The sequence below is a fragment of the Pelophylax lessonae genome, assembly GCF_965119305.1.
Source record: "Pelophylax lessonae genome assembly, chromosome: 9".
Taxonomy (NCBI): Eukaryota; Metazoa; Chordata; class Amphibia; order Anura; family Ranidae; genus Pelophylax; species Pelophylax lessonae.
In genome coordinates this window covers 177519357-177547221 of record NC_138776.1, presented here as the reverse complement: position 1 = coordinate 177547221, position 27865 = coordinate 177519357, and the positions used below count along the sequence as shown (strand labels likewise).

Genomic DNA, 27865 nt, shown 5'->3' with positions numbered 1-27865 from the left:
TGGATAATACAATTTGTCAAAAATATCTGCATGAAAACATTTTTTCCTCTTTTTGGGAAAATGCTTACGTGGGATATCACACAGCTCTCACCTTGCATATTCCTGTGGATAAGGCGAGGAGTACCACGTCTGGATTTCAAACTTTCCAAACTCAATAACTGAAGGGTAGCGTCCAGTGTGGTCATCAAATGTTTGGCATCCTATTTTCTACCCAATAAAAAAAAAAAAAAAATTACTTAAAACATCATTACAAATGTAAGTGTATTGATTATATATATTCTCAGGCAAATTTGTGTTTAAAATACAACCAGCTTCTGACTGGTAATAGTCCTGAGGTTCTATGAGATGTCTATTAGGGAGAAAAGGAAAATGAGCCATTAGGGGTGGAAATGAAACACATATTTAAAAGGAATTCATGACTTAAATGGGTAAAATTTATTTCTCTGATGTTCATTTGACAGACACAGCTCCTGATCTTCCTTACCATTGGATTGTACTGCCCCCCTACAGGAGTAGCGCACTAGGCAGAAAAAAAGTTTGGCTATGCCTATGGGCAGTCCCAGGGGATATACTCCCTCTCTCTGCTATAAGTACTCCATTTTGTTACAAGCAGTGTCAGAAGAACTACAACTCCACAGAGTGGTGGGTGCTGGGTCCGTTAATGAACATCAGAGAAACGGATTTTACAGAAAGTCAAAAATCCCATTTTCTCTTTCGTTCATTGACGGACACATCTCCTGATCTTCTTAATCATTGGGACCTCCAAAAGCAGTGTTAAACATGAGGGGTGGGAACAGCGAAAAATAAATTCCCAAGGCTAACTGTAGCCAACCAGGTAAACAGGAGCCCAATCAAAACAACTGGAGCTCATCTGAAAAAAAAACAATACACCCTCAAAGAGGACCAAGTCCTCTAAACAGCAGCCTGAAAAACCTTGCGACCGAAGGAAGCATCTGCAGATACCAACACATCCACTTTATAGAACTTTGTGAAAGTGTGCACTGACGACCAGATGGCCACCCTGCAAACCTGTGTCACTGACGCCTGATGACGGAAAGGCCCAGGAGGCACTGAGTGCCCGAGTAGAGTGCGCCTTGACAGGGAAAGGAGGAATCTGACCCTTGATGGAATAGGCCTGAATCGCCGTCTGTCTGATCCAACTGGAAATGGTTGTAGAGGAAGCGGACGACCATTTCCAAGGCCCAGCCGTAATCACAAACAGTAAGTCTGATCTCCTAAGAGACTTCGTAGCTGCCAGGTACACCCTAATCGCCCGGACCACATCCAAGGCATGCGGAGCAGATGTGCACCGCTCCAGACAGAACCTTCTCTCCATCGAAATGGGGGGCTGTCGGCCAGGAGGAACGTTGCAACTTGGGCCGGGACCTGGTCTTATGGGACCTTGCGGAATGTTTAACTTGCAGGCCAGCCGCCGCCCGGTGGGGCTATGTCACAGCCGACCTAGTGCGGAGCTAAGGTCTGCGCGCGCTCGCCGGCCAGACTGGGGTGACCACTGAATCTAGATTATCCAGCCCATTGCCCAGTCTGGCAGTTGATTGTAGATCTCCCAGGAAAAAAACAGGAGAAAAAAAATGTATCCAAAAAGAAAAAATTGCCAGGACCAGAGATCCCAGCAAGGAACTAGGTCCTTACTCCTGACCAGGCAGAAAAAAACGAAGTACCTATAGCAGGGAGGGAGTATACCCCTGGGACTGTCCATAGACGTAGCTTTCTGCCTAGTGTCCTAGTGCTGTAGGGGCAGTATAACCCAATGGTTAAGATCGTTAGGAGCTGTGTCCATCAGTGAACGAAAGAAATACTGATTTCACTGTATTCTCTAAAGAAGAAAATCGGACCATTCTGCAAAGTTTTGGGTAAATATTCAGGTAATTGTTAATTGAGTTACTGACATACTTCTCAAGTGTATAAAAAGTCTGTTTCTTGTTCAATAAAAGAGTTGATGTTTTCAGATACATACAAGCTAAGTTGTCGGCTAAATTTGTATGTAGGGCGACTGGAATCTCTGATATCTATGTTCAAGACTCTAGGAAGCTGTATACTGACAGAAGCCCACAAGCACGTGGTGGGGGTCGCGGTCCTGTAACTGCTTTAATTTTTTTTTTTTTCACATATTGCTATAAAAACACAAGTTTAACACACAAATAAAATGTCCTGCTAGATGAATAAAAGAAATATGGTAAATATTCACCTCAAAGGACAGTTCCCGTGCTTGTCTGAAAAGGTCAACATCTTCCTGGGAGACAAAGTCCGGCTTTTCTGGAACACAGATCAAATCCCATCTTTCTTGCTTGATATTCATCTTCAAGTCAGCATCTGACGTTTAAAGCAGAAAGACCACTGAAAGGCTCTGAAACATTGTAAGTATTCAACTGAGAACAATGTAAGCTTGTATATAATGGAGGTAATAGCTGTTTTTATTTTAAAGCCAGTCAGCAGTATTAGCAGTGCAGAAAGTATTGCTACAACACTTTTCTGTAAGTAGGCAAATCTGAGGTTTAAGTGTGCTCCCAGCGAGTACAGGCTTTTTGAAGCACAAGGTAACTAACAACTATATATATATATATATTTTTTTTTTTTTGCTATTGTGACTCACTGGGAAGACTTTCCTTTACTTCCTGTTTCAGAGCCTAAAGTGAGAAAATCCCCTCTTAGACAACGTCCCCGTTGAAAGATTTGGAAGATTTCTCCTTTATTCCTGTTCTGGTGACTTGGAATTTTCTTTTATTTTCACCCTCCATAATAATGATCACCAGGACAAACAAACAGGGTGAAAGTCTCTAATGGAGACATTGTAGAAATACAATCCATTCCGTTACTTTACACTGCATGCAAAAACCACAGTTTTGTGTTAAAGCATACAGAAGTATAACCAAGTACTATCCCTTACATTTCCAGTTGCATTATACAACCCTAATTTCACAAAAGTTAGGGCGCTGTGGAAAATCTACATGCAATAATTAGCAAATCATATAAACCCATATTTTATGCACAATAGAAAACCTATCAAATGTTTAATCTGAGAGAATGTACCATTTTGAAGGGGGGAAAAAAAAGAGGTAATTTTGAAATTGATACTAAAAAGGTAGAGCTGGAAGAACATTTTGCAATTAATTAGGTTTATTGGGTATAAAAAGAGCATATTAGAGAGTCAGAGTGTCTCAAAAGCAAAGCTTGGCAGAGATTCACTAGTTTGTGAAAAGTTGCATCTAAAAATTGTTAAATAAATTCAGAAAAGGGTTACTCAACATAAAATTGCAAGGACTTTAAATATATCATCTACAGTACATAATATCAAAAGATTAAGACAATTTTGAGAAATCTATGCTCAAGGGACAAGACAAAAATGCAATATTGAATTGCTTGCTTGTGGTCTTCGGGCCTTAAGACGGCACTGCATTAAACTTAGTCATGATTCTGTGATGAACATCACTGCATGGGCTCAGTAATACTTCCAAAAATCAAAGTCTGAACGCAGTTCGCCATGCCATACAAAAAAGCAAGGTAAAGCTCTAACATGCAGAGAAGAAGCCATAACTTAACATGATCTAGAAACATTTGTCTTTCCTAGGCAAAACCTCATTTAAAATGTTCTGTTGCAAACTGGTAAACTGTCCTGTGGTCAGACGAATCAAAGTTTGACATTTTTTGGTATCATGTCCTCTGGACTAAAGAGGAGATGGACCTTCTGGCTTGTAATCAGAGCTTAGTTTAAAAGCAAAAGCTTGCATCTCTGATGGTAGTGGGAGTGCATATGGAATGAGCAGCTTGCACATCTAGAAAAGCACCATCAATGCTGAAAGATACATCCAGGTTTTAGAGCAGCATATACTCCCACATCCAGATGACGCCTTTTCTAGGGAAGGACTTGTATATTTCAGCAGAACAATGCTAAACTGCATATTTGACAACAGCATGGCTCCAAAGTAGAAGAGTCTGGGTGCTTAACTGGCCTGCCTGCAGTCCAGACCTTTCACCAACTGAAAATAGTTGGCGCATTTTGAAATTAAAAATACATCAAAAACTACCCAGGACCATTGCACATTTAGAATCCTATATGCGGCAAAAACATCCCTCTCCAAAAACTCCAGCAACTGGTATACTCAGTTTCCAGACGTTTAAAGAGGGTTGTTGAAAGATGAGGGGATGCTACACCGAGGCCCTGTCCCAACTTTTTGGAGACATGCTGCTGCCATTAATTTTAAAATGACCTTTTTTTTCCCCCCTTAAATGGTACATTTTCTCAGTTTAAACATTTGATAGGTCTTCCATTTTCTAGTGTGAATAAAATATGGGTTTAGGAAATTAGCAAATCATTGCATTTTGTTTAAATGTAGATTTTACACAGCGTCCAAACATTTTTGACTTGGGGTTGTAGTTGCTAGTACCCTTTCAGTAATCCCTGTTCAAGAAAGTATTCAATAAGCCATTGTAAAAAAAAAAAAAAAAGAAAATGTAGAGTAAATATATTTACCAAGATGAAATTGTAACCTATTTAAAGTGAACCTTTACATGATGTGTTATCAGGAGTACTCATTGCAATAAAAAAAAAAAAAAATCACACAACTGTTGTCCCGTTTCACAGAGATATACACACACACACACACACACAGTATCTCACAAAAGTACACTCCTCACATTTTTGTTAATATATTATTTTATCTTTTCATGTGACAACACTGAAGAAATGACATTTTGCTACAATGTAAACTAGTAAGTGTACAGCTTGTATAACAGTGTACAATTTGCTCTCCCCTCAAAAGAACCTCAACACACCTAAACCACTGGCAACAAAATTGAGTACACTTCTAAGTGAAAATGTCCAAATTGGGCCCAATTATCAATTTTCCTTCCCCAGTGTCTTGTGACTCGTTAGTGTTACAAGGTCTCAGGTGTGAATGGGGAGCAGGTATGTTAAATTTGCTGTTATCGCTCTCACTCTCTCATACTGATCACTGGAAATTCAACATGGCACCTCATGGCAAAGAACACTGAGGCTCTGAAAAAAAAATTGTTGCTCTACATAAAGATGGCCTAGGGTATAAGAAGGATGCCAAGACCCTGAAACTGAGCTGCAGCATGGTGGCCAAGACCATACAGCGGTTTAACAGGACAGGTTACACTCAGAACAGGCCTCGCCATGGTCGACCAAAGAGGTTGAGTGCATGTGCTCAGCATTATATCCAGAGGTTGTCTTTGGGAAATAGAGGTATGAGTGCTGCCAGCAGAGGTTAAAGGGGTTGGGGGTCAGCCGGTCAGTGTTTAGACCATATGCCGCACACTGCATCAAGTTGGTCTGCATGGCTGTCGTCCCAGAAGGAAGCCTCTTCTAAAGATGATGTACAAGAAAGCCCAAAGTTTGCTGAAGACAAGCAGACAAAGGACATGGATTACTGGAACCATGTCCTGTGGTCTGTGGAGACCAAAATTAACTTATTTGGTTCAGATGGTGTCAAGCTTGTGTGGCGGCAACCAGGTGAGGAGTAAAAAAACAAGTGTGTCTTGTCTACAGTCAAGCATGGTGGTGGGAGTGTCATTGTCAGGGGCTGCATGAGTGCTGCTGGCACTGAGGAGCTATAGTTCATTGAGGGAACCATGAAAGCCAACATGGACTGTGACATACTGAAGCAGAGCATGTTCCCCTCCCTTCGGAGACTGGGCCGCAGGGCAGTATTACAACATAATAACGACCCCAAACACACCTCCAAGATGACCACTGCCTTGCTAAAGAAGCTGAGGGTAAAGGTGATGGACTGGCTAAGCATGTCTCCAGACCTAAACCCTATTGAGCATCTGTGGGGCATCCTCAAACAGAAGGTGGAGGAGCGCAAGGTCTCCAACATCCACCAGCTCCATGATGTCATCATGGAGGAGTGGAAGAGGACTCCAGTGGCAACCTGTGAAGCTCTGGTGAGCTCCATGCCCAAAGAGGGTTAAGGGAGTGCTGGAAAATAATGGTGGCAACACAAAATATTGACACTTTGGGCCTAATTATTTGGACATTTTCACTTAGGGGTGTACTCATTTTGTTGCCAGCGGTTTAGACATTAATGGCTCTGTGTTGAGTTATTTTGAGGAGACAGCAAATTTACACTGTTATACAAGCTGTACACTAACTACTTTATATTGTAGCAAAGTGTCATTTCTTCAGTGTTGTCACATGAAAAGATATAACAAAATACTTACAAAAATGTGAGGGGTGTACTAACTTTTGTGAGATACTGAGATATATATACACATATACATACACAAACACACAGTATCTCTAAAATGCTTTTGTAAAATATTTACAAAAATGTGAGGGGTGTACTCTCTTTTGTGAGATACTGATCATAATATATATATATATATATATATATATATAGAGAGAAAAATCAGTATCTCACCAAAGTGAGTACACCCCTCACATTTTTGTAAATATTATATTATATTTTTTCATGTGACAACACTGAAGAAATGACACTTTGCTACAATGTAAAGCAGTGAATTTACAGCTTGTATAACAGTGTAAATTTGCTGTCCCCTCAAAATAACAACACGGCCATTAATGTCTACACCGCTGGCAACAAAAGTGAACACACCCCTAAGTGAAAATGTCCACATTGGGCCCAATTAGCCATTTTCCCTACCCGGTGTCATGTGACACGTTAGCGTTGCAAGGTCTCAGGTGTGAATGGGGAGCAGGTGTGTTAAATTTGGTGCTATCGCTCTCACTCTCACACTAGTCATTGGAAGTCCAACATTGCACCTTATGACAAAGAACTCTCTGAGGATCTGAAAAAAAAAGAATTGTTGCTCTACATAAAGATAGCCTAGGCTATACAAAGATTGCCAAGACCCTGAAACTGAGCTCTAGCACAATGGCCAAGACCATACAGCACTTTAACAGGACAGGTTCCACTCTGAATAGGCTTCGCTTTGGTCGACCAAAGAAGCTGAGTGCACGTGCTCAGTGTCATATCCAGAGGTTGTCTTTGGGAAATAGACATATGAGTGCTGCCAGCATTGCTGTAGAGGTTGAAGGGGTGAGGGGTTAGCCTGTCAGTGCTCAGACCATACGAAGCACACTGCATCAAAATTGGCCTGCATGGCTGTCATCCCAGAAGGAAGCCTCTTCTAAAGATGATGCACAAGAAAGCCCGCAAACAGTTTGCTGAAAACAAGCAGACTAAGGACATGGATTTCTGGAACCATGTCCTGTGGTCTGATGAGACCAAGTTAACGGTTTTGGTTCAGATATGTCAAGCTTTGTGGGGGCAACCAGGTGAGAACAAAAACAAGTGTGTCTTGCCTATAGTCAAGCATGGTGGTGGGAGTGTCATGGTCTGGGGCTGCATGAGTGCTGCCGGAAATGGGGAGCTACAGTTTATTGAGGGAACCATGAATGCCAACATGTACTGTGACATACTGAAGCAAAGCATGATCCCCTCCCTTCAGAGACTGGGCCACAAGGCAGTATTCAAACATGATAACGACCCCAAACACACCTCCAAGACAACCACTGCCTTTCCAAAGAAGCTGAGGGTAAAGGTGATGGACTGACCAAGCATGTCTCCAGACCTAAACCCTATTGAGCATCTGTGGGGCATCCTCAAATGGATGGTGGAGGAGCGCAAGGTCTCCCAACATCCACCAGCTCCGTGATGTTGTCATGGAGGAGTGGAAGAGGACTCCAGTGGCAACCTGTGAAGCTCTGATTAACTCCATGCTCAAGAGGGTTAAGGCAGTGCTGGAAAATAATGGTGGCCACACAAAATATTGACACTTTGGGCCCAATTTGGACATGATCATTTAGGGTGTACTCACTTTTGTTGCCAGTGGTTTAGACATGGCTGTGTGTTGAGTTATTTTGAGGGGACAGCAAATTTACACTGTTATACAAGCTGTAAATTCGCTACTTTACATTGTAGCAAAGTGTCATTTCTTCAGTGTTGTCACATGAAAACATATAATAAAATATTTACAAAAATGTGAGGGGTGTACGCCCTTTTGTGAGATACTGTATGTATATATATTTTTTTATTTATTTTAGTTAAAAAGCAAAACTGATGGAAGTTGCTAGTAAGATACAGGCTGCATACTAGTTCCAAGGCAGATACCTCACTGACGGTGATCATTTATAGGCCTTTTAAAGCTCTAAAATGTATGCTGTGTCAGAAAGGCATTTACCTTGACTGCAGAATTCTTTTACCAGCAACTGTCAGTAAAATAATACTTGTGCTAGGTAGTGAAGACTAGCTAAGTAACAGAACAGCACTTCCACCTAGCAGCACTAGGGTGGCTGGTTCGAATCCCAACCATGACACTACTGGAGTTTGTGTGTTCTCCCTGTGTGGATTTCCTCCCACACTCCAAAGACATGATGGTAGGTTAATTTGATTGATCCTGTCTAAATTGGCCCTTGTGAGAATGTGAATGTGTGTGTGTGTGTATATATATATATATACACACACACACACACACACACAGTGGTGATCCAAAGTTTGGGCACCCCAGGTAAAAATTTGTATTAATGTGCATAAAGAAGCCAAGGAAAGATGGAAAAATCTCCAAAAGGCATCAACTTATAGATTAGACATTCTTATAATATGTCAACAAAAGTTAATTTTATTTCCATCATTTACACTTTCAAAATTACAGAAAACAAAAAAAAAATGGCGTTTGCAAAAGTTTGGGCACCCTGCAGAATTTATAGCATGCAGACAGAACAGCTCGCAGGATTGTGAGAAAAACAATTCAAAAACCCCACGTTTGACTGCACGATCCCTCCAGAAAGATCTGGCAGACACTGGAGTTGTGGAACACCATTCCACTATAAAGAGATACTTGTACAAATATGGTCTTCATGGAAGAGTCATCAGAAGAAAACCTTGTCTACGTCCTCACCACAAAAATCTGAGTTTGAACTTGGCAAATGAACATATAGACAAACCTGATGCATTTTGGAAACAAGTTCTGTGGACCGATGAGGTTAAAATTGAACTTTTTGGCCGGAATGAGCAAAGGTAAGTTTGGAGAAGAAGGGGCACAGAATTTAATGAAAAGAACCTCTGTCCAACTTAAGCATGGGGGTGGATCAATCATGCTTTGGGGTTGTATTGCAGCCTGTGGCACAGGGAACATCTCACGAGTGGAAGGAAAAATGGATTCAATAAAAGTTCAGCAAATTTTGGATGGTAACTTGATGCCATCTGTGAAAAAGCTGAAGTTAAAGAGAGGATGGCTTCTACAAATGGATAATGATCCTAAACACACCTCGAAATCCACGGGGGATTACATCAAGAGGCGTAAACTGAAGGTTTTGCCATGGCATTCACAATCTCCTGACCTCAACATAATTGAAAATCTATGGATAGACCTTAAAAGAGCAGTGCGTGACAGACAGCCCAGAAATCTCAAAGAACTGGAAGACTTTTGTAAGGAAGAATGGGCAAAGATACCTCAAATAAGAATTGAAAGACTCTTGGCTGGCTACAAAAAGCGTTTACAAGCTGTGATACTTGCCAAAGGGGGCAGTACAAGATATTAACTCTGCAGGGTGCCAAAACTTTTGCAGACGCCATTTTTTTGTTTTCTGTTATTTTGAAAGTGTAAATGATGGAAATAAAATCTAACTTTTGTTGACATATAAGAATGTCTAATCTGTAATTTGATGCCTTTTGGAGATTTTTTTTCCATCTTTCCTTGGCTTCTTTATGCACATTAATACAATTTTTTACCTGGGGTGCCCAAACTTTCGATCACCACTGTAGCGCTATATAAGTACCTGTACCTGTAATAAATGTAAAAAAATAAACAGGTAAAAAAAAAATCAAAGAGTTTTGTGAAAGGACTGATCCAAACACATACTTGGGACCAAGAAGGGGGTCTGTGTATAAAAAAAATATGTCTCTTCCCTTCATTGACGGACACAGCTCCTGATCTTCCTAACCATTGGGTTATACTGCCCTTTACAGGAGTAGGACACTAGGCACACTGTGGGGTGGTCTGGTCCACTGGCTGGGGTGGAGGCAGGGTGCTGTGCTGGCTAGGGGGGCAGGAGGGAGTGCCACCAGAGACAGGGCGATCAGCTGTGAAACTGTACCTGGGGGAGGCTACTGCCAAGGCCCCCCCCCCCCCACCCCTGCTGCCTGTGCCGTTTTCTGAGGCCTCGGGATCCCTCCTGGGTCCCTGGGAGGCCTGTGATGCCACCATTTTCTTGTAGCTTGTGTGCTCAATGCACAGCGGCCATGTTTTTGTAGTCCGGCTGCCATTTTGCGGTGGTTTGGCAATGACAGTGGAGGCATTGACAGTGGAGCCCTCTGGGCGGCAATTGCAGCGGTGGGAGCCCCTCCTCATCCCCTGGTGCTGAGTCCTGAATCTTTTAATTTCCTGATCGCCGCACGTGCATTGCAGATTCTCCTAGTGGCCGCGGAGCCTGGTTTCTACTGTTTGGTGCGTCTGGTGGGTTCCTCTCCCTCTACTGAGGATCGATTGGGTGCTCTGTTACTGGCGACCAGGGAAGGGTGCTGCCAGAGCGGTGGGGGTTGTCCCTTAGTTTTTTCACACCTTTTTTGTGGGGTCCCTCCAGAGACTCATGGAGTCTTTGGAGCACATCTTGCCACCTGATTCCCTCTCTAGAGCTGCGGGGCCCTCAGGGTCCCATCCATCGATGCACTGACAGCGGTCCTGGAGTCATTTGCGACCCGGGTGGAGGTTGTTTTTGGGCAACGGGCTGGCATAAAGTGCCCCCCACCTTCCCCTGCCGCATCAGATCCTGAATCTGATTCGGCTGCCATGGACGTGGGTCACCCTGATGGGTCTGCGACCACATGCCCTGAATCCACAGATAGTGAGGAGGATTTCTTCACTTCTGCAACCGTGCACAAAAAGGCACTGGTGGACGCACTGATTGTATATATGCTTCAGACTTAAAAGTTGAAAGACGCAGCTGCAACATAGGCTCAGGTTCTCTTTGACAATCACAAGGCATCCAGAGCAGCAAGGTGTTCCCTTTCCTCTCCTATTTAGACAGAATTGTCACTAAATAGTGGGGATGACCAAAGCATCCCCTTATGGTCCCTAAGCGATTTACTAGGGTATACCCCTATGAGGAGTCTCTTCTCATGAAGTGGACTGTTCCACCAGCGGTGGACCATCCGGTTCCCAGATTAAACAAGGCAACCATGATTTCAGTTGTACCCCCGGGCCTATAAGGACCCAGCTGACACGAAGGCAGAGACTGTGGTCTGCTATATGTACACCCTGGCTGGTTCGGCACTGAGGCTGATATTCACCATTGCCTTTGTGTTGCAGACTCTGACCGAATAGGCTAAAGCTTTTGCGCCATGACCTGGAGGGGAGAGTAGCTCTCCGCTGTCTTTGCTGAGCTGGCGGTCCAGCTGGTCCAGGGGCTGCAGTTTATCTATGATGCCTCTTTGGATGCGGCTCCCCTAGTGGCTCAGCACTTTGTTTTGGAAGTGGTCCTTTGGCGTGTCTTTTGGCTCAAATGCTGGTCTGCGGACCAGACTCCTAAAAAGGCATGACTGACCATTCCTTTCAAGGAGATTGCCTGTTTGGTGTTACCCTGGATGACACCATTAAAGGTCTACTGGGGGGGGGGGGGGGAAGAGTACCTTTCTTCCACAGGCTACTAAGGGCAAAGACTCTCGTCATAGACGTGGGCACTCCTTCTCGGCTCAAAGGTTTTTTTCGTCCATCGGGGTCAACTGACAAGGGATTGAAGCCCTTCGGGGCCTCATCTGGGCGATTTAAGTGAACTTGGTCTGGCAAGTCGAGAGCGGGCTTCTCCAGACCCACGGACAAGGTCCCTTTGCTGGTTCCTGGACCCGTGGACTCCCCTGGTACAAGACAAGTGGGTCCACTAGGTCATTCGGTCTGGCTACAAGATCGAGTTTCATTCTTACCCTCTGGTAAGGTTCTTCCTTCCACCGTGCGACTGGCCCCAGACCGCTTACAGGCTCTTTTTGGGGCAGGCCAATACCTTTTACTTTAAAGGGTGATGGTCCCAGGTTCTGACTTTGGAATGTTTTCAGGAGTTTTACTCAAACCTGTTTACAGTCCCCAGGAAAGAAGGCAAGGTGCGTCCAATTCTGAACCTCAAGGCGCTGACTTGCTTTGTGCGGGAGCAGAAGTTCAGAATGGAGTCCATTTGTATGGTGGTGGCTTCCCTGCATCAGGGGAATTTTCATTTTTTTTTCCATCAAGGATGCTTACCTTCACATTCCATTATGTGTCAGTCTCCAGCACCTCCTCCACTTTACCGTGGGAGAGGAGCATTATCAGTTTGGGGCATTATCCATTGTTCTCACTCTGCTCCTCAGGATTTCACGAAAGTGTTGGCCTTGGTGCTAGCATTGTTACGCCAATGGGGGGACTGCGGTACTGGGCTACTTGGACGACCTCCTCCTGCGAGTGGAGTCTCCTACTGCTCTGGTGGAAAACCTGGAAGTCACCATAGGAGCTTGAGGGAGTTTGGCTGGATTATGAATTTTCATAATCTACTCTGGTTCCCTCCACAAAACTGGACTATCTGGGTCTGGCTCTGGACTCGGCCTTAGCCACGGTGCTCATTCCTCCGGACAAACTCCAGAAACTGCAGACTTCAATTCTTCTCCCGCTGTCCAGCAGATGGTCATCCCTCCGGACTTGCATACGGGTGCTGGGCCTGATGGCATCTACCTTCGAGAGGGTTCCGTTTGCACAGTACCATACGAGGTCCCGGCAAGGGAGATTTTTGCCAAATGGGACAAGAAACCGCAGTCTCTGGACAATCAGATCTGGCTGAGCCAGGGAACGAAAAAGTGCCATATATGGTGGTTTCATTCTTTGGCTGAGCAAATCCTTCCTCCACTATTATTGGACAGTGGTCACCACGGATGCCAGCCTGTCCAGCTGGGGAGGCATCCTTGGCAAAATTCTGCTCAGGGGATCTGGACACTGGAAGAGTCGTCCAAGTAGCCCAGTACCGCAGTCCTCCCATTGGCGTAACAATGCTAGCACCAAGGCCAACACTTTCGTGAAGACCTGAGGAGCAGAGGCGAGAACAATGGATAATGCCACAAACTGATAATGCTCCTCTCCCAACACCTCATGTTTAACACTGCTTTGGGACATCCCAATGGTTAAGAAGATCAGGAATTGTTTATGGTTGAGCTCCTGATTAACTGGTTGGCTATGGCTTAGCCTTGGGAATCTTTTTCTTGCTGTTCCCTCCCCTCATGTTTGACACTGCTTCGGGATGTCCTAACCGTGAAGGAGAGAAGGCACTGTGTCCGTCAATGAACGAAAGAGAAAAACTGAATTTTTGTAAAATCTTACCTGTAAAATTCCTTTCTCTGAGTCCTCCGACAGTCGCCGCCTCTTCATATTCGTCACATATGGGGTATTAGACTTTGCTCCGAAGGAGTAGCTAGGCAACAGAATATGTTAACAATAAAGCTTTAACATATCCCACCCTCAAGGGGTGGTCCCCTCAGTCAATACCCTCCTACTTCCTGCAACCATATCTCAGTTTTAGTGGAATAGCAGTAGAGTATACAACCAAACCCCAAAAGAGGGGCGGGGGCGGCGACTGTCGGAGGACTCAGAGAAAGGAATTTTACAGGTAAGATTTTACAAAAATTCCGTTTTCTCTTACGTCCTCCGACAGTCGCCGCCTCTTCATATTCGTCACATATGGGGACGTCCCAAAGCAGTGCAAACATGAGGGGTGGGAAACGCATCCGCGCCGAAAAGGCAACGCAGTCTCCGCATCAAAGAAAGGAACCTTACCAAAGGAAGGAACCCAGCTGGGCAACAGGAAAAAACAGGTGCTCAACAGGAGCAACAACCCAGGAAAAGACAAATAACCAGGGGATGACTCAACGAGATTTGAAGATCCAGAGATTGAGGTCGCCCGTCCCACCTGGACAGGATCTCCGCTTGGAGACCCCGCGTGTGAAACTGGGCGAAGGGAATCGCCTCGAAGGCCGAGACCATCAATCCCAGACATCTCATGCACGTCCGCAGAGACGAGTGCGGAACGTCCCTGAGGGACCTGACTTCCTCCTGAAGAGTTCTGAGTTTGTCTTCCGGCAGGAAGACCTTCGCCTGCACCGAGTCCAGAATCATTCCCAGGTAGGGAAGACGAACCGACGGACTCAGTGTCGACTTTGGAAAATTTATCGTCCAACCAAACTCCTGCAGAGTTTGCATCGTGACAGACAGGTCCTTCCCCAGACCCTGGCTGGTCGCAGACCAAACCAGAATGTCGTCCAGATACCCCAGGACAGAAATGCCCTGGGCCCTCAATAATGCCAGAACCGGTGCAAGCACCTTGGTGAAGACCCGCGGAGCCGAGGCGAGACCAAAAGGCAACGCCACGAACTGGTAGTGATCCTCCGCAATGGCAAATCGAAGGAACCTCTGGTGACCCTCGAAAATGGGGATGTGAAGATACGCATCCTTCAAATCGATGGAGGCCATGAATTCCCCCGGAACCAGGGCAGCCACCACCGACCGCAGGGATTCCATGCGGAACATGCGAACCCGCACAGCGCGGTTCAGAGCCTTCAAGTCCAGAATTGGACGAACCTTGCCCTCCTTTCTGGGCACGGTGAACAGATTGGAATAAAACCCCCGAAATCTGTCCTGATGAGGCACCGGAACTACCACTCCCTGAGCCCTCAGGTCCCGCACCGCCAGGTTCAGGTCCCGTAAACGCTCTGGAGACAGTTGAAGATTTGAGGGAAAAAACCTGCTCTCCGGCCGAGAGAGAAACTCGATCTTGTAACCAGATGGAACGATCTCCTGAACCCATCTGTCCCGCACGCGGGTCAACCAGGGCTGAAGAAAACCGAGCAAGCGTCCCCCCACCCCAAAACTGGGTGAGGGCGCCCCTTCAGGCCGCACTGTTATGGGCTGCGGATGCGGATTGACCGGACTTCTGTTTTCCAGACCAGGGCTTCTTCTGAGAGCCTTGACCTTTGAACGGTTTGCCCTTGTAGTGCGACCGAAAGGCACGAAAGGACCCCTGAGGGGGCCGAAAATTAGCATGCTTCTTCCCAGAAGCCCCCTTAGCCTTGGGAAAATGGGGCAAGAGAGTGCTCTTACCTTCGGTGATCCCCTTAATCAACACATCCAAGGACTCCCCAAAAAGGCGAGACCCATCATAAGGCAGATTGGCTAAGGTCTTACGTGAAGACTGGTCCACCGACCAACATTTCAACCAAACCAGGCGGCGAGACAACACCGCCACGCTGTGCACACGTGCAGCCAACGGGACCAAGTCCAAGTCCGCATCACACAGATACATGACACCCTGGTGGATTTGATCCACCATATCCAGGGTCGCCGGCGAGGCCTAATCGGCCACTAGGACACGCCTAAGCATCTGCGTCCAACTTGCGACCGCCTGGGCCGCCATGAGAGAGGCAAACAGAGCCTTAAGCATAGAACCCGTAACAGAATAAGTATGACGGGCAAGAGACTCCAATCTCCTATCCGTGGCATCATGGAACACAGGGGAATCCTCTGCAGGAATCGCAGTGGATTTGTTTAAAACCGCAATTGCGTGATCCACTGGGGGTGGCACACACCACCTTTCATCAGTGGAAGGCGAGAAAGGATAACGCAGCTTGAACCTACTTGGTACAGCAAAAGGTTTGCGTAGATTGCGCCATTGTTCCTTAACAGCGCGCTGAAAATCATCATTGCAGGGAAAAACCTGCGGCGTCCTGCGTTTTCTCTGCGTCCCATAAGCCGCCAAGGCAGCGGGGGGACACACTTCATCCTGCAAACGCAGCGTTTGTTTTATGGAAGCAATCAATTCATCCATGATTGCAAGCTCTTCAGGCGAGCCAGGGGGAGAATTATCAACCCCTTCAACATCAGCCTCCACCTCGGACCCCACTAGATCCAGGGAGGAGCGGGACCCCGATAAGGAGGCCCCCGCCATAACAACCCCATCACCCTCACCCTCAGAATCAGAGGAAAGAGCAACTCTGGGTCTTTTAGTAGATTGAGCAGCCACCAGCATCTGCACCTGAGCAGCAAGGCCAGCCACAATAGTGGCTAAATCCCACCCAGGGGGGGAAACAGCGGTCCCCTGGCTTTCCACCAAGGCGGTAGGAAATTTGCCCTCCTGAGAATCCATTGCCCCTATAACAAATGCCGGATAATAAAGGGTTAACTGCCCCTTTAACACGCGCGGCGAGCGCAGCCCACCGCACCACCACAAGCACAATGAGACCCCCACAGGGACAATAAAACTGACACAGGCAATGGATAGGAAGGATATAACCTGAGGAGACCCTCGCCGCTGCTGCCTCGATCGGTGTTCCTGGAGAAGAGGAAGTGATGCTGCCAGGGCGCTCTATGAAAGCCTATGGGAGGCTACAAGAAAATGGCCGCCATGCATGTAGAACATGCGGCCGGAGCGAGTGCAGGCAAAATGGCGCCGTTTGGCGCCGAAACCGCCGCTCCACAGTACAGTAATGCACACATGTCTGTATATATAAAAAAACATGTCAGATCGCCGCAGCGATCGCTGTATAATGCCCAAACATGCCACAAAACATGCCACACAGCTTCTCACACTGACAAGGCTGACACACACAGTGTCACACAGCTCCCCCCCCCCCCTTGCAGCCCACAGCATGCAGCCGAGAGATAGGGAGACAAACAGTGTGAATAGAGGCAGGTTACACAGTCCCAGACTGACACCCCCCCAGACAGACAGGTCCCCACATAAATACACTTACCTCACAGTGGCGTGGGGGACCCGCACAGGCGAACAAGCCGCTGCACATGAGGCAGGGAGAGTCGCATACAAGACGCACAGAATGGGGGTTAAGAAACCGCACAGCGTCCAGTGAGGTAGCCACCTCACCAATCATCCCTGCACCGAACAGGGATGGGTCGTTCACTGTGCCAGGAGCGTTACCTGGCTGAACGCTCGATGGCAGGCTGGGAAGCCACTGACCCACGACCTGCGACCAGGGGGATCAGCCCGAGACCCAGCCCGCATGATCCTCTTCATCCGAAGAACTAACTAATGTTGACAAAAAGAACAGCTAAGTAAAAGGTAGAGAGAAAACTCAAACAAAAAATCAAAAAAGAAGAAAGAGTCTGGGGCACAAAGCCCCAGCACAGAGAGAGCCAGCCACTCCTGACAAGCTAGACATTAAAACTGAGATATGGTTGCAGGAAGTAGGAGGGTATTGACTGAGGGGACCACCCCTTGAGGGTGGGATATGTTAAAAGCTTTAATGTTAACATATTCTGTTGCCTAGCTACTCCTTCGGAGCAAAGTCTAATACCCCATATGTGACGAATATGAAGAGGCGGCGACTGTCGGAGGACGTAAGAGAAATGGGATTTTCGACTTACTGTAAAATCCACTTCTCTGATGTTCATTGACGGACACAGCACCCACCCCTCTGTGGAGTTGTAATTCTTCTGACACTGCTTATAACAAAACAGAGAGAGGGAGTATACCCCCTGGCACTGCCCATAGGCATAGCCAGACTATCTGCCTAGTGTCCTACTCCTGTAGGAGGCATTATAACCCAATAGTTAGGAATATCAGGAGCTGTGTCTGTCAAAGAACATCAGAGAAATGGATTTTATGGTAAGTCAAAAATCACATTTTTACTGTGTGAATGTCTTAAGCATTTGCATAAGCAAAATAAATGATTGCTGTATTGTCTACAATATGATTATCTATGATAAGAAGCTCCGTAAAGCAATTTTCTTTTAAAACACCTCAATCACAAAAACAAAAAACAACACATACTGATACTAAATAATTTGTTGTGCTTGTGTGAATACTTAAAGTTGATGTAAACCCTCACTTATACCAAGTAAAGTAAATGGCCTCAGATGATACACAGCGATTAAACAAATCTCCCTACGTAAGCTGTACATGAATATCTGCTGTCTTCAGCTTGCTATATTCTTTAGAAAGTGCACATTGCTATATTCTTTAGAAAGTGCACATCGGGTTAGAAATGTTCTCTTCCTGTTCAGCACAGGGAGTGTAGTCTTGGCATACACCGTGTGAGCTGATTGGAGCAATGGAAGGAAGGAATGTGCTGTGAATAGACCAGCTCTCTGCTAATCTATTTATAGCACCCGCCCCGACAAAAAATTCAGCTTGGTTTTATCTCAGTTGACGGAGAACTTGTCAGAAGTGATCATGCTGATAATAGAACAGAGCAGCAGAAACACACGGGACTTGGGGCTTTGGAGAGAGATTGTAAAACACTGCATATATGTGCCTAGGTCAAATTTCAAGAATCAGGTTTACATCCACTTTAAGACAACTGCAATATACATTTTTAGACAAAAACCCCTAACTGTCATACTCAATTTCAAATCCACTCTGGAAATCAGAGCATTGTCAGCTTCAAGTCTCTTGCCTTTAAAGGCCATTTGCAGTTAGCAATATAGTGCCTAAAGCAAAACTTTACCCATAATGGTTTGACCAAAATATATTTTTTTAACAAAAGAACATACAGTGAATATAAAAAGTCTACATACCCCTGGTAAAATGTCAGGTTTCTGTGATGTAGGAGTCTGTACACACCTGCCATCATTTAAAATGACTGTACCTCTGATTAACATATAAAGTTCAGTTCTAGTAGGTCTTTCCTGAGATTTTCTTAGTCTCGTCCTACAGCAAAAGCCATGGTCTACATACAGAGAGCTTTCAAAGCATCAGAGGGATCTCATTGTTAAAAGGTATCAGTCAGTAACAGGGTACAAAAGAATTTCCAACGCATTAGATATACCATGGAACACAGTGAAGACCATCATCAAGTGGAGGAAATATAGCACAACAACTGGACGTCCCTCCAAAATTGATGAAAAGACGAGAAGAAAACTTTTCAGGGAGGCTGCCAAGAGGGCTACAGCAACATTAAAGGAACTGCAGGAATATCTGGCAAGTACTGGCTGTGTGGTGGTACATGTGACCACAATCTCCTGTATTCTTCATATGTCTGGGCTATGGGGTAGAGTGGCAAGACAAAAGCCTTTTCTTACAAAGAAAAACATCCAAGCCCATCTAAATTTTGCAAAAAACACAAGTCTCCAAAGAGCATGTGGGAAACATATGTTATGTTATGGTCTTTCAGCGTGACAACGACCCAAAGCATACATCCAAATCAACAAAGAAATGGCTTCACCAGAAGAAAGCCCAGCCAGAGCCCAGACTTGAATCGGATTGAAAGATCTGTGGAGTGATATGAGGAGGGGTGTGCACAGGAGATGCCCTCGCAATCTGACAGCTTTATAGTGTTTTTGCAAAGAAGAGTGGGTAAATATTGCCAAGTCAAGATGTGCCATGCTGATAAATTCTTACCCCAAAAAACAGAGTGCTGTAATAAAATCAAAAGGTGCTTCAAGAAAGTTTAAGGGTGTGCACACTTATGCAACCATATTATTTTAGTTTTTTCTTTTTACTTCCCTCCACCTAAAAGATTTCAGTTTGTTGCTGAACTGAGTTGTATAGTTTATAGGTCACATTAAAAGGTGGAAAGTTCTGAAATGATTAATCTGTCTCATTTTTTTTACATCACAGAAACCTGACATTTGAATAGGGGTGTGTAGACTTTTCATATCCACTGTATATTCCACATTAATAATTATACTACCAAAAATGAGTGGGTGCTGTAAGTAGCCTGCAGCATTGGCCCTGTTTCTGCTTGCTGGAAGCCGTTATTTTGTTGAAGCCCAGAGCAGTCACTTCCTTACTGAAAGGATAAGTTCACTTTTTAAAAAAAATAAAATAATGCACATTGTTTTTGCAGGTAAAAAAAATGTGCATTTATTATTTTTTAATAAATCGGCCAGTGATCAGCAGATCCCTGATGGCATGCAGGTCTCCTGCACAAGGTCAGTGTATCCGGCTTACCCGTTCATCCTGTATGGGTAAGCAGATATTACCTGATAGGAAGACTCAACTGCACAGTGCCATGGTAGTTCATTGAAAACTAAAAGCCGACAGCCGCAAAGGATGTCAGAGCTTGTAATTCATTAAGACACACAGAGCTAGGTCTATGAATGACACGGCTGTGTGGGTGGAGCCCCGCACGGCCGTGCTGTTTTCAAACAGTGACAACTAGTACAGGGAACTTCTCCCCGCCATGCTGCTGCAGCACTGGGAACATGTTACACCTTAAAATTGGGCGGAACATGTAACATGTTCCCAAAGGTATACGTATCCTTTAACACTCTCCCACTCTCCTTAGGCCCCATTCAGACCTGAGCGATTAAAGCTTGTAATTCAAACACTCAGCAAGCCAAATCCCATCCATTTCAAAGGCCCCTGTTCACATCTGAGCATTCTGTCACCTGAAGCAAAACTCCTGTCACTCAAAAAAGTACATGAGCTTCTTTTTGGCAGATTACAAGCATTTTTGTCACCAAACACTTCAATAGAAACTCCTGACTTGAGCGTTTTACAAGTGCTTTCTGCTCAAACAGCAGCTATCCACCCTAATCCCCCCCCCCACTCTCCTCCCCATAGTGCTTTCTATTGGCTAAAAAACACATGTAGCTGTAAAACACTTGTAATACACTACTAAAACACTTTAAAAATGCTTGGAAAAAGCTGCAAAAACGCTTTAAAAAATGCAGTAAAAAAACACTAGTAAATCGCTACGCTCAGGTGTGAATGGAGCCTTAAGCCCGGGAACACACTATTATAAAAAATGGATTCATGAAAGAAAGTTCATAGATGTAGAACACACAGGTTCCAGAAAGTGTAGGAGAGTATTCCTGGCTGTATCGTAAGGATTAATACCCTTTATGGGCAAGCGTGTTTGACCTACCTGTTAACTCAGGGGTCCCGTTTCTGAGGTTAGCGGCCATTAGTGTCTGTGATGGAGGCTGCGCACAGATTTACCCATGGAGTGGTTGTGTAGATGCACATATTTACACTGTCTGGAACCTGTGTGTCCTACAAGAACTTTCTTTCATGAATTCATTTTTCTAGCGCTGCACTATATTTTTTATTGATCTCTGGGGTGTTGTATTATTGACCCTAAGTGTACAGCTGCTATTCGCTCTGTGAATGGTTTACATATTTGTTTGCGCTGATTATGCCATCTATCGGGGCTTAACTCTCAGAAACTATGTCACTTTCGGTCTTGGCTCTGCTAGACAGGAAAGCTGCAGAAGATTTAGGCTTTACGTACACTGGCATCTCCTAAACTTGAGTTTAGGAGCTTTTGGTGTTTTTTTGCCAAAGCTCCTAAAGTCAATAAAGCCTGTGTGTCCATGTACACATAGGCTAAGGCTTTTAGCAGAGTTTAGGAGCTGCCACATTTAGATGAGGATAAACCTCCCTCTCCTGAATGCGGAAGAACCGCGTTCAGGATAGTAACGTTTTTACCGCCGGCCATGGGAAAACGCAAAACGTGGGAAAAACGCACTTTGCGTTTTTCCGTGGATGCGGTCAGGGTAATATAATGTACATGTAGCCTTACAGTGCTAAAATTCAGAGGTTGCTGCTGAGGAGGGAGAAATAAGATAATATAAGGGAGGTAAGATAAGACACTATCCTTGTATGTTTAACTCTTTTGTGTCTCCCTGGTAGTGAGTATGTCCGGTCACCTCTCTTGCTTGGCTTTTCTCTTTCCTTAAACTGTGTTCCCTCAGCACAGTCTGTCATTCCTCTTGTGTCTTTCCCTCTCAGCAGCAGTAAATCTTTAGGCTGTCAGCAGAATGACCTCTAGTGAATTGCTGACTATTCGCACAGTGCCAAGAACACAGGACAACCGAGGTTGTGCATAGCAGGGTAAAACAGTGCCTTACTGCATTTTAAACAGTATAGGCACTTGTTTTTATTGTTTTACATAACTATACCTGCAAAAGGGGCCAGCATGGAGTTATCTAGTAGGATGAATTTTCTGACTAAGGTTCCACTTAAAAGTATAACCAGTAAACATTGTTAGGTTTGGATAGAGTGGTGATGAGTTAAAACTAACAGTCAGGTTTTTATTACGGTGTCCCTATTAGGGAAATTCACCCTCTCAAATAAGTGGGATGAATAGAAAATTTGAAATTGTCATTACAACAGAAATAGAGGTGAAATCTTCCAATGCAGACACTTGTTCCCATGACAACTGCTTAAAAGGGGATTTCCCTATTATTGAAATTATATACTCTCACTTTCAGCTAAGCCTACAGACAGGACGTGAAATGTCCCTAATCACACAAATGGGGGGGAAAAGAAAAAAAAAAAACCCCACAACAAAAATAGGGGTTTTATCCTCCCTTAAGCGTCGTACGATCAGATCAGATTTTCGGACAAATTTTCTTTAGTTTTTTGTTGCATGCTAGTCTCATATGGCAAATGAAAAGGTTACTTTCATACGAAAATTCTCGTACAACAGAATTCAACTTCAGAAGTATTGTCATGTGTTGAATTGTTTTGTATGTATTCTTTAGGTTCCGAGCATGCCTAGTCTTGCTTTTATCATTTTTTTCGAACGAAAACTGTACTAATTAAATGAAAATCAGACACATCCCAGTTTTTGTCATCCGTCGGACGAAATTTTACTTCCGATTTTCTTATCGTGTGTACAGGCCTTTACGCTATCTCAAAAAAATAGGAATTTTGTGGTACCTTTTGTGGAATATATAGGAATTGAGTCTTGCACCATGTGTTGATATACCGCTACCTTCAGGTGACTGTACACCGGCAAAATGCTTTTCCGGGACCTCCCTCTAGTGTACCCAAATATCCCTGCCTACTTTGTGAGGCTCCAGTTAACTAGCAAGCAGTAAGTAGTGTAATGATATCCTGTACTGGACACACGAAAAGCTGTAGCAAGCAGCCACATTGTTCAGTCATTATAGGTCAGGCATGACAGTCTTGCAGAACAGTTATACATGCAGCGTTATTATACCCCTCCCTCCTTCGTTAATTTATGAAATGCACAGGTTTTACACTTCAAAAAGAGCCGTTATCTCAACTCAGAGACATTAAAAACCAGCACTTAGGCTTGTGCAGAGCTGTAAACCGCTAATTGAGTCCTGGCAGGATGTCTATTTCTTCTGTCCGGGCCTATCATAAAACTTTGACCAAATCCATTAAGGATAACCAGAACTAATGGGGATCATAAAAGGCAATCATAGAGACCTGCCCATTTCAATACTTAAATGCACATGATTCATAAAATCAGACACGACACATTAACAAGAAGTATGCATTTGGATGAGAAATGTCATACTGAACAAATTAAGGCCATACATGACCACACTAGCACATATAGAAGGGAAAATAGCTGTCAGATATTCCCTGGGTGATCTGTTTATCTGAGCTATCCTAGGTTTAGTATCCCTGGTTGCATGATTCAATGCTGAACCACAATCTATCAGTTCTAAAAATTTAACTGGTACATATTGAAAGATATGAACACAGTAGTGGTATAAAACTGTCTATAGGGGAGGGACCTGATATTGTCAAACTCAGGACAGCCCATGGCCACTCCGTTTTATTGGTTAGGGGCATCTGTCAACACCCCTTTGAGTCCAGAGAAAAAGAGAGCCCTAACCAGTTGAGAGTTCTCCTGGTACCATCAAAGCAGGAACATCTGTCAAGTTTGAGAACCGATAACACCTGGCTCGTTAACTGAATTCTGATAACACCCAGGATATTGACTGCAAGTATTCTTCCTCTACAATTCTACCTTATTTTGCTATTACTGAATCATGTCTCTATTTCTTTGAAACACCTTTTTTCTGTAAATATTTTATTTGCACCAACTTTGATCTTTTCATGATTAAAACCTTTTTTTGAAAAGTGTAAACCTTGTCCCTAAGCTATTAGTGCAAGCTGACAAAGAACCCGTCTCTTGAAGAGTGCTACTGTATAGAATAAATCCCCTGAACATACCTGTCCATGGTGACAGTGTGTGTTACAGACGATTATTCTAAAACAATAATGACTAGTTCTAAAATTACGAGCTTCCTCCTGCTCGGACCAAAACGGGGGTGGTGGCATTTAAAGGGTTACTTGCTTAATTAGTCCTGTGACAATCGCTCTCAGGCTGCTGGCACCTAGATTGTGGTCCCGAGAACTGGAAAATCTGTGCAGGGTACAGCTGAGAGTGGCATTGTTAAGTGACAGCGTGGCGTGAGATTGGTTGGTCCTTTGTCACGAGTTAGTGAGGAGGGCAGGGATCAGATACCCGGGTCCGTCACAAGGAGATCATAGAAAATAGAGGGGAGGGACCTGTGCCGTGTACTGTACTCAAAGAAATGGAATGTACAGGTACATCAAAATTATTGATATCTTACTTGTACAGTACACAGAAATTCTTAGACCCTGGGATGTCCCCAATCAATTATTTAATGGGTGTGCAACAAATTAACCAAAACAGACATGACAGGGGAAAAAAAAAACTAAAGCGTCAACTGGCCTGAAAGATAGTTGACAGCAGAAGCACCTTGCAACTAAATCTCAGATCAGTAGAGGGTCAAACAGCCACCTGTCAAAAAAAATGAACAAGGAGACAAGCTTGAGGCCCTGCCACTTGTGGGTAAAAGCAGGTGCTAGATGCTGTAAAAAGGCCAAGAGTTCCAATATCTTTGGGAGAATGGGCTAAAGTATGGTCGGAGGGACTACAAAAGGGGAAACCACCCAGTCAGCTGGAAAAAGGAAGGGCAGAGAGACCACCATGTAAGGAAATAGAGGAGGGGTCAGACCCTTTCCCAAGGCGAGACGTGGCAAGCAGCCATAGATGTCTTAATCACACCCATAAGGTGAATCAAATTGTTTGACATGCCTTCAAGGCAGGACATAGGAAGGGAGAATAATATTCCCATAGAAAGGAAGAGCAGCCCCCAAAGAAGCAAGATGGGCTGGCTTCCAGGATTTCTGGTCTCCGTGTAGCATAAGATAAAAAGGACGCTCCCAAGATGAAAATAGGATGAGCCAAGAAGAACTAGGGCTACCATGAGCAACAGAGAGAAAACCGGAGTTAGACTTACCGGTAACTGTTTCCAGGAGTCTTCCAGGACAGCCAGTGAGAGAAGCACCTCCTCCAACAGGAACAGGAAACGCATCACTAATACACATTAAAAGGCACTCTGCTGAACTGGTCAGTGTTAAACCAAGAATGGAAGGACAAAACCTTAAAGCATATAGAAAAATAAAAACAATCATTAACATAAGGGCGGGAACCTGGCTGTTCTGGAAGACTGCTGGAAACAAAGTTATCGGTAAGTCCAACACCGGTTTTCCCCAATCGTCTTCCGGGACAGCCAATTAGAGGATTATCAAGAACTTACTATATTGGGGGGGTCATTAAAAGTCCAAAGACCTCTACCACCCTTGGAATTACCACAATTTTCAGATATGGTGGACCTAGTTGTTATAAATTCTCAACAGAGACTAGCCCCAACAGACACTACATGGAATGACTAGGTCTGAACTATGGTGGAAATATAAAAACCACCATCCTATATAGAATATAAACATAGGGCATACGGTCTAGTGACTTTCCCCCCCACCTACATCCTTGTATATCAATGTGACTAACCCCTGTCCCTGGAGACATACATTATCCCTTCAGGTGATGAGGTCACGCCTGGCCTGGCAGTTGCCAATACTTCCGCCTGTAGGAGAGATCTGAGATCTTATTGACCCAAGATCTCTCCATAAAGAGGACCTGTCAAGCACTATTCCTATTACAAGAGATGTTTACATTACTTCTGCTAAGGCTGTAAATTTACATTGAGACAGACCCCTCCACTGGAGGTTTGTATAGTTAGATCCCAAGTTAGTGAAGACAAAGTATACCAGGTAACCAGTCCTTCATCAAGAGCTTAGGAGTTTACACTTCATCCTTCCCAGCTCTCTAGCGCCAATAGATGGTTTCTGTGAGACAGGTGGAGATTAAACTTCTGTCAGCTGTATTTAACAGATTTAAGATTGCACAGTGTGTGTGGAGGTAACAGCCACACCCAGGTAACAGATAATACAAACAATTAGAGCCAATTAATGCAATAACCCCTGAAGATTAAGGCCCCTTTTAGACTTGCCGCTCTGTCGGTGGACTCCGTTTTTCTCGGGGGGGGGGGGGGGGGGGAATCGATCCGCAGGCAGATGGCAGCTCTGTCTTCGCGCTGTGTGCGGAGACAGAGCTGTCAGGTCCCCACTCTTCTCTATGGAGGAATCGGATGAGAACAGGCCGCCTGTCCGTTCTCATCTGATCCGCCTGACGGTTGGAAAATAGGGTTTCCATCCGTATGGATTTGACAGACAGGATCGGATGTCAGCGGACATGTCTCCGCTGACATCCGATGCCCCATAGAGATGCATGGGGCATTCGTTCAGATCCGCCTGAAAAACTGACAGGCAGATCTGAACGGTCCCGCAAGTGTGAAAGAGGCCTTAATCTACTATACTATGTTCCCTTACTGCCAGGGAATTTAGCAACTATACTCACAGAAAGAATCATGATCCTCTCCCCTTAAAGTAGAGGATGATGACCTTTTGCTGGACCCACAACACAAATCCAGTTGAGAAGGAGTAGTGGGGCCAGTAAATCCCCCACCCAATCCACCTTCAGAGGATCCCCTACAGCCCACAGCACAGGAGGTAGGGGATCTTGACACTAGTCAGGTTTAATATCTTCCCTGGTAAATGGGGAGATCCCAACAGTGCCCTGTCACATTTCCCCAACTCAAGGGGCCCGAGGTGACAAATTACAGGCTAGGTGAAAACCTAGGAGCAAACACAAGTGAAAGTAGGTAGGTACAGTAACCTCCATCTTACCTGTGTCCTGCTGGTGCCAAGGGCGCCTGTATCCACCTGAGCTATAGTCTGCATTGAATCCAAGATGCAGTATTTGCTCCTCCACCTGTAGCTTCCTGACAGCACGTGCTTGAAGGAAACGCTATTTAAAAAGGCATCAGCTAGCCCTTCCCTTAGACCTATGCCAAAAAAAAAAAAGGCTTGAAACCAGAGCCTCCGGCGCCTGGAAATGACTTTTCCCTTACCAGGATTACTGCCCGTACATCATCCGGTCACACAGGAACATAGACTGGCAACGATCCCAATGTACTGGCTGCCTGTACTGGTTCCTGTCAAGGGGGTATGCCACTTCCAGTCATGGACTTCGCCAGGCACAGAAAGAGAAAGGGAACCAAGCTACCACTTTCCTGTCTGAGGAGTGGTCTTGGAGGGTAATCTTGTAGAAAATCCTACTAGCTGCTTCCAGTGGAGCTAGGTAGGTAAAGTTGTGGGTGGAACAAAAAGAAAGCCAGAGAACAGAGGCCTCCCTTACCCAGGTTCCAGGTGATGTGTCTCCCTTGTTCAGAGAAAACATGAAAAAAAAAAAACTAACCAGTTCAGCAGAGGGACTGCCTTTTAAAGTGTATTGGTGAGGTGTTTCCTGTTCCTGTTGGAGGGGGTGCTTCTCTCATGGGCTGTCCTGAAAGACGATTGGGGAAAAGAAGGCTCAGTTTCTACAGAGGGCCTCACAGCATGGGCAAACGTACCTGAGAAAGGTAGTGGAGGGAGAGAAAGTTGCAGCAGGTGACAAAGAGCATTGTCTGGCAATGGCAACTATGGGGCACCAAGGGATAGGGGTTTAGCGATTACAAACAAAAGTTGCAAGATGAAGAACAGGCACAACAGGCACTGGGTTTCCCTATCATTGCACTAGGCAAGAACTTCCTCACATAACAGATTGTAGAGTATTGATAAAGCGATCTGCATGCCCCCCTGGAAAGAATTTGGCACCCAACCTAGAGGTTAGAAGATGCATAACAAGTAAACATCAGTGAATTAATGATGCTGGGAAATCTCTGGGTGAGAGTTTGTAGAGCAGTCATATAACTGAAGAAG

The 27865-nt window shown here is 44.9% G+C and overlaps 1 protein-coding gene across 1 annotated transcript in view; it reads right to left on the bottom strand.

The window, feature by feature from the left end:
* KAT6B (lysine acetyltransferase 6B) overlaps positions 1-27865 on the bottom strand; it is a 367576-nt gene that overhangs the window by 144190 nt on the left and 195521 nt on the right. The window contains exons 8-9 of the mRNA XM_082268915.1: positions 2210-2334; positions 92-207 (exon numbers count right to left, since the gene is read on the bottom strand). Coding sequence (XP_082125041.1) covers positions 92-207; positions 2210-2334 — 241 coding nt within the window. The remainder of the gene's footprint in view (positions 1-91; positions 208-2209; positions 2335-27865) is intronic.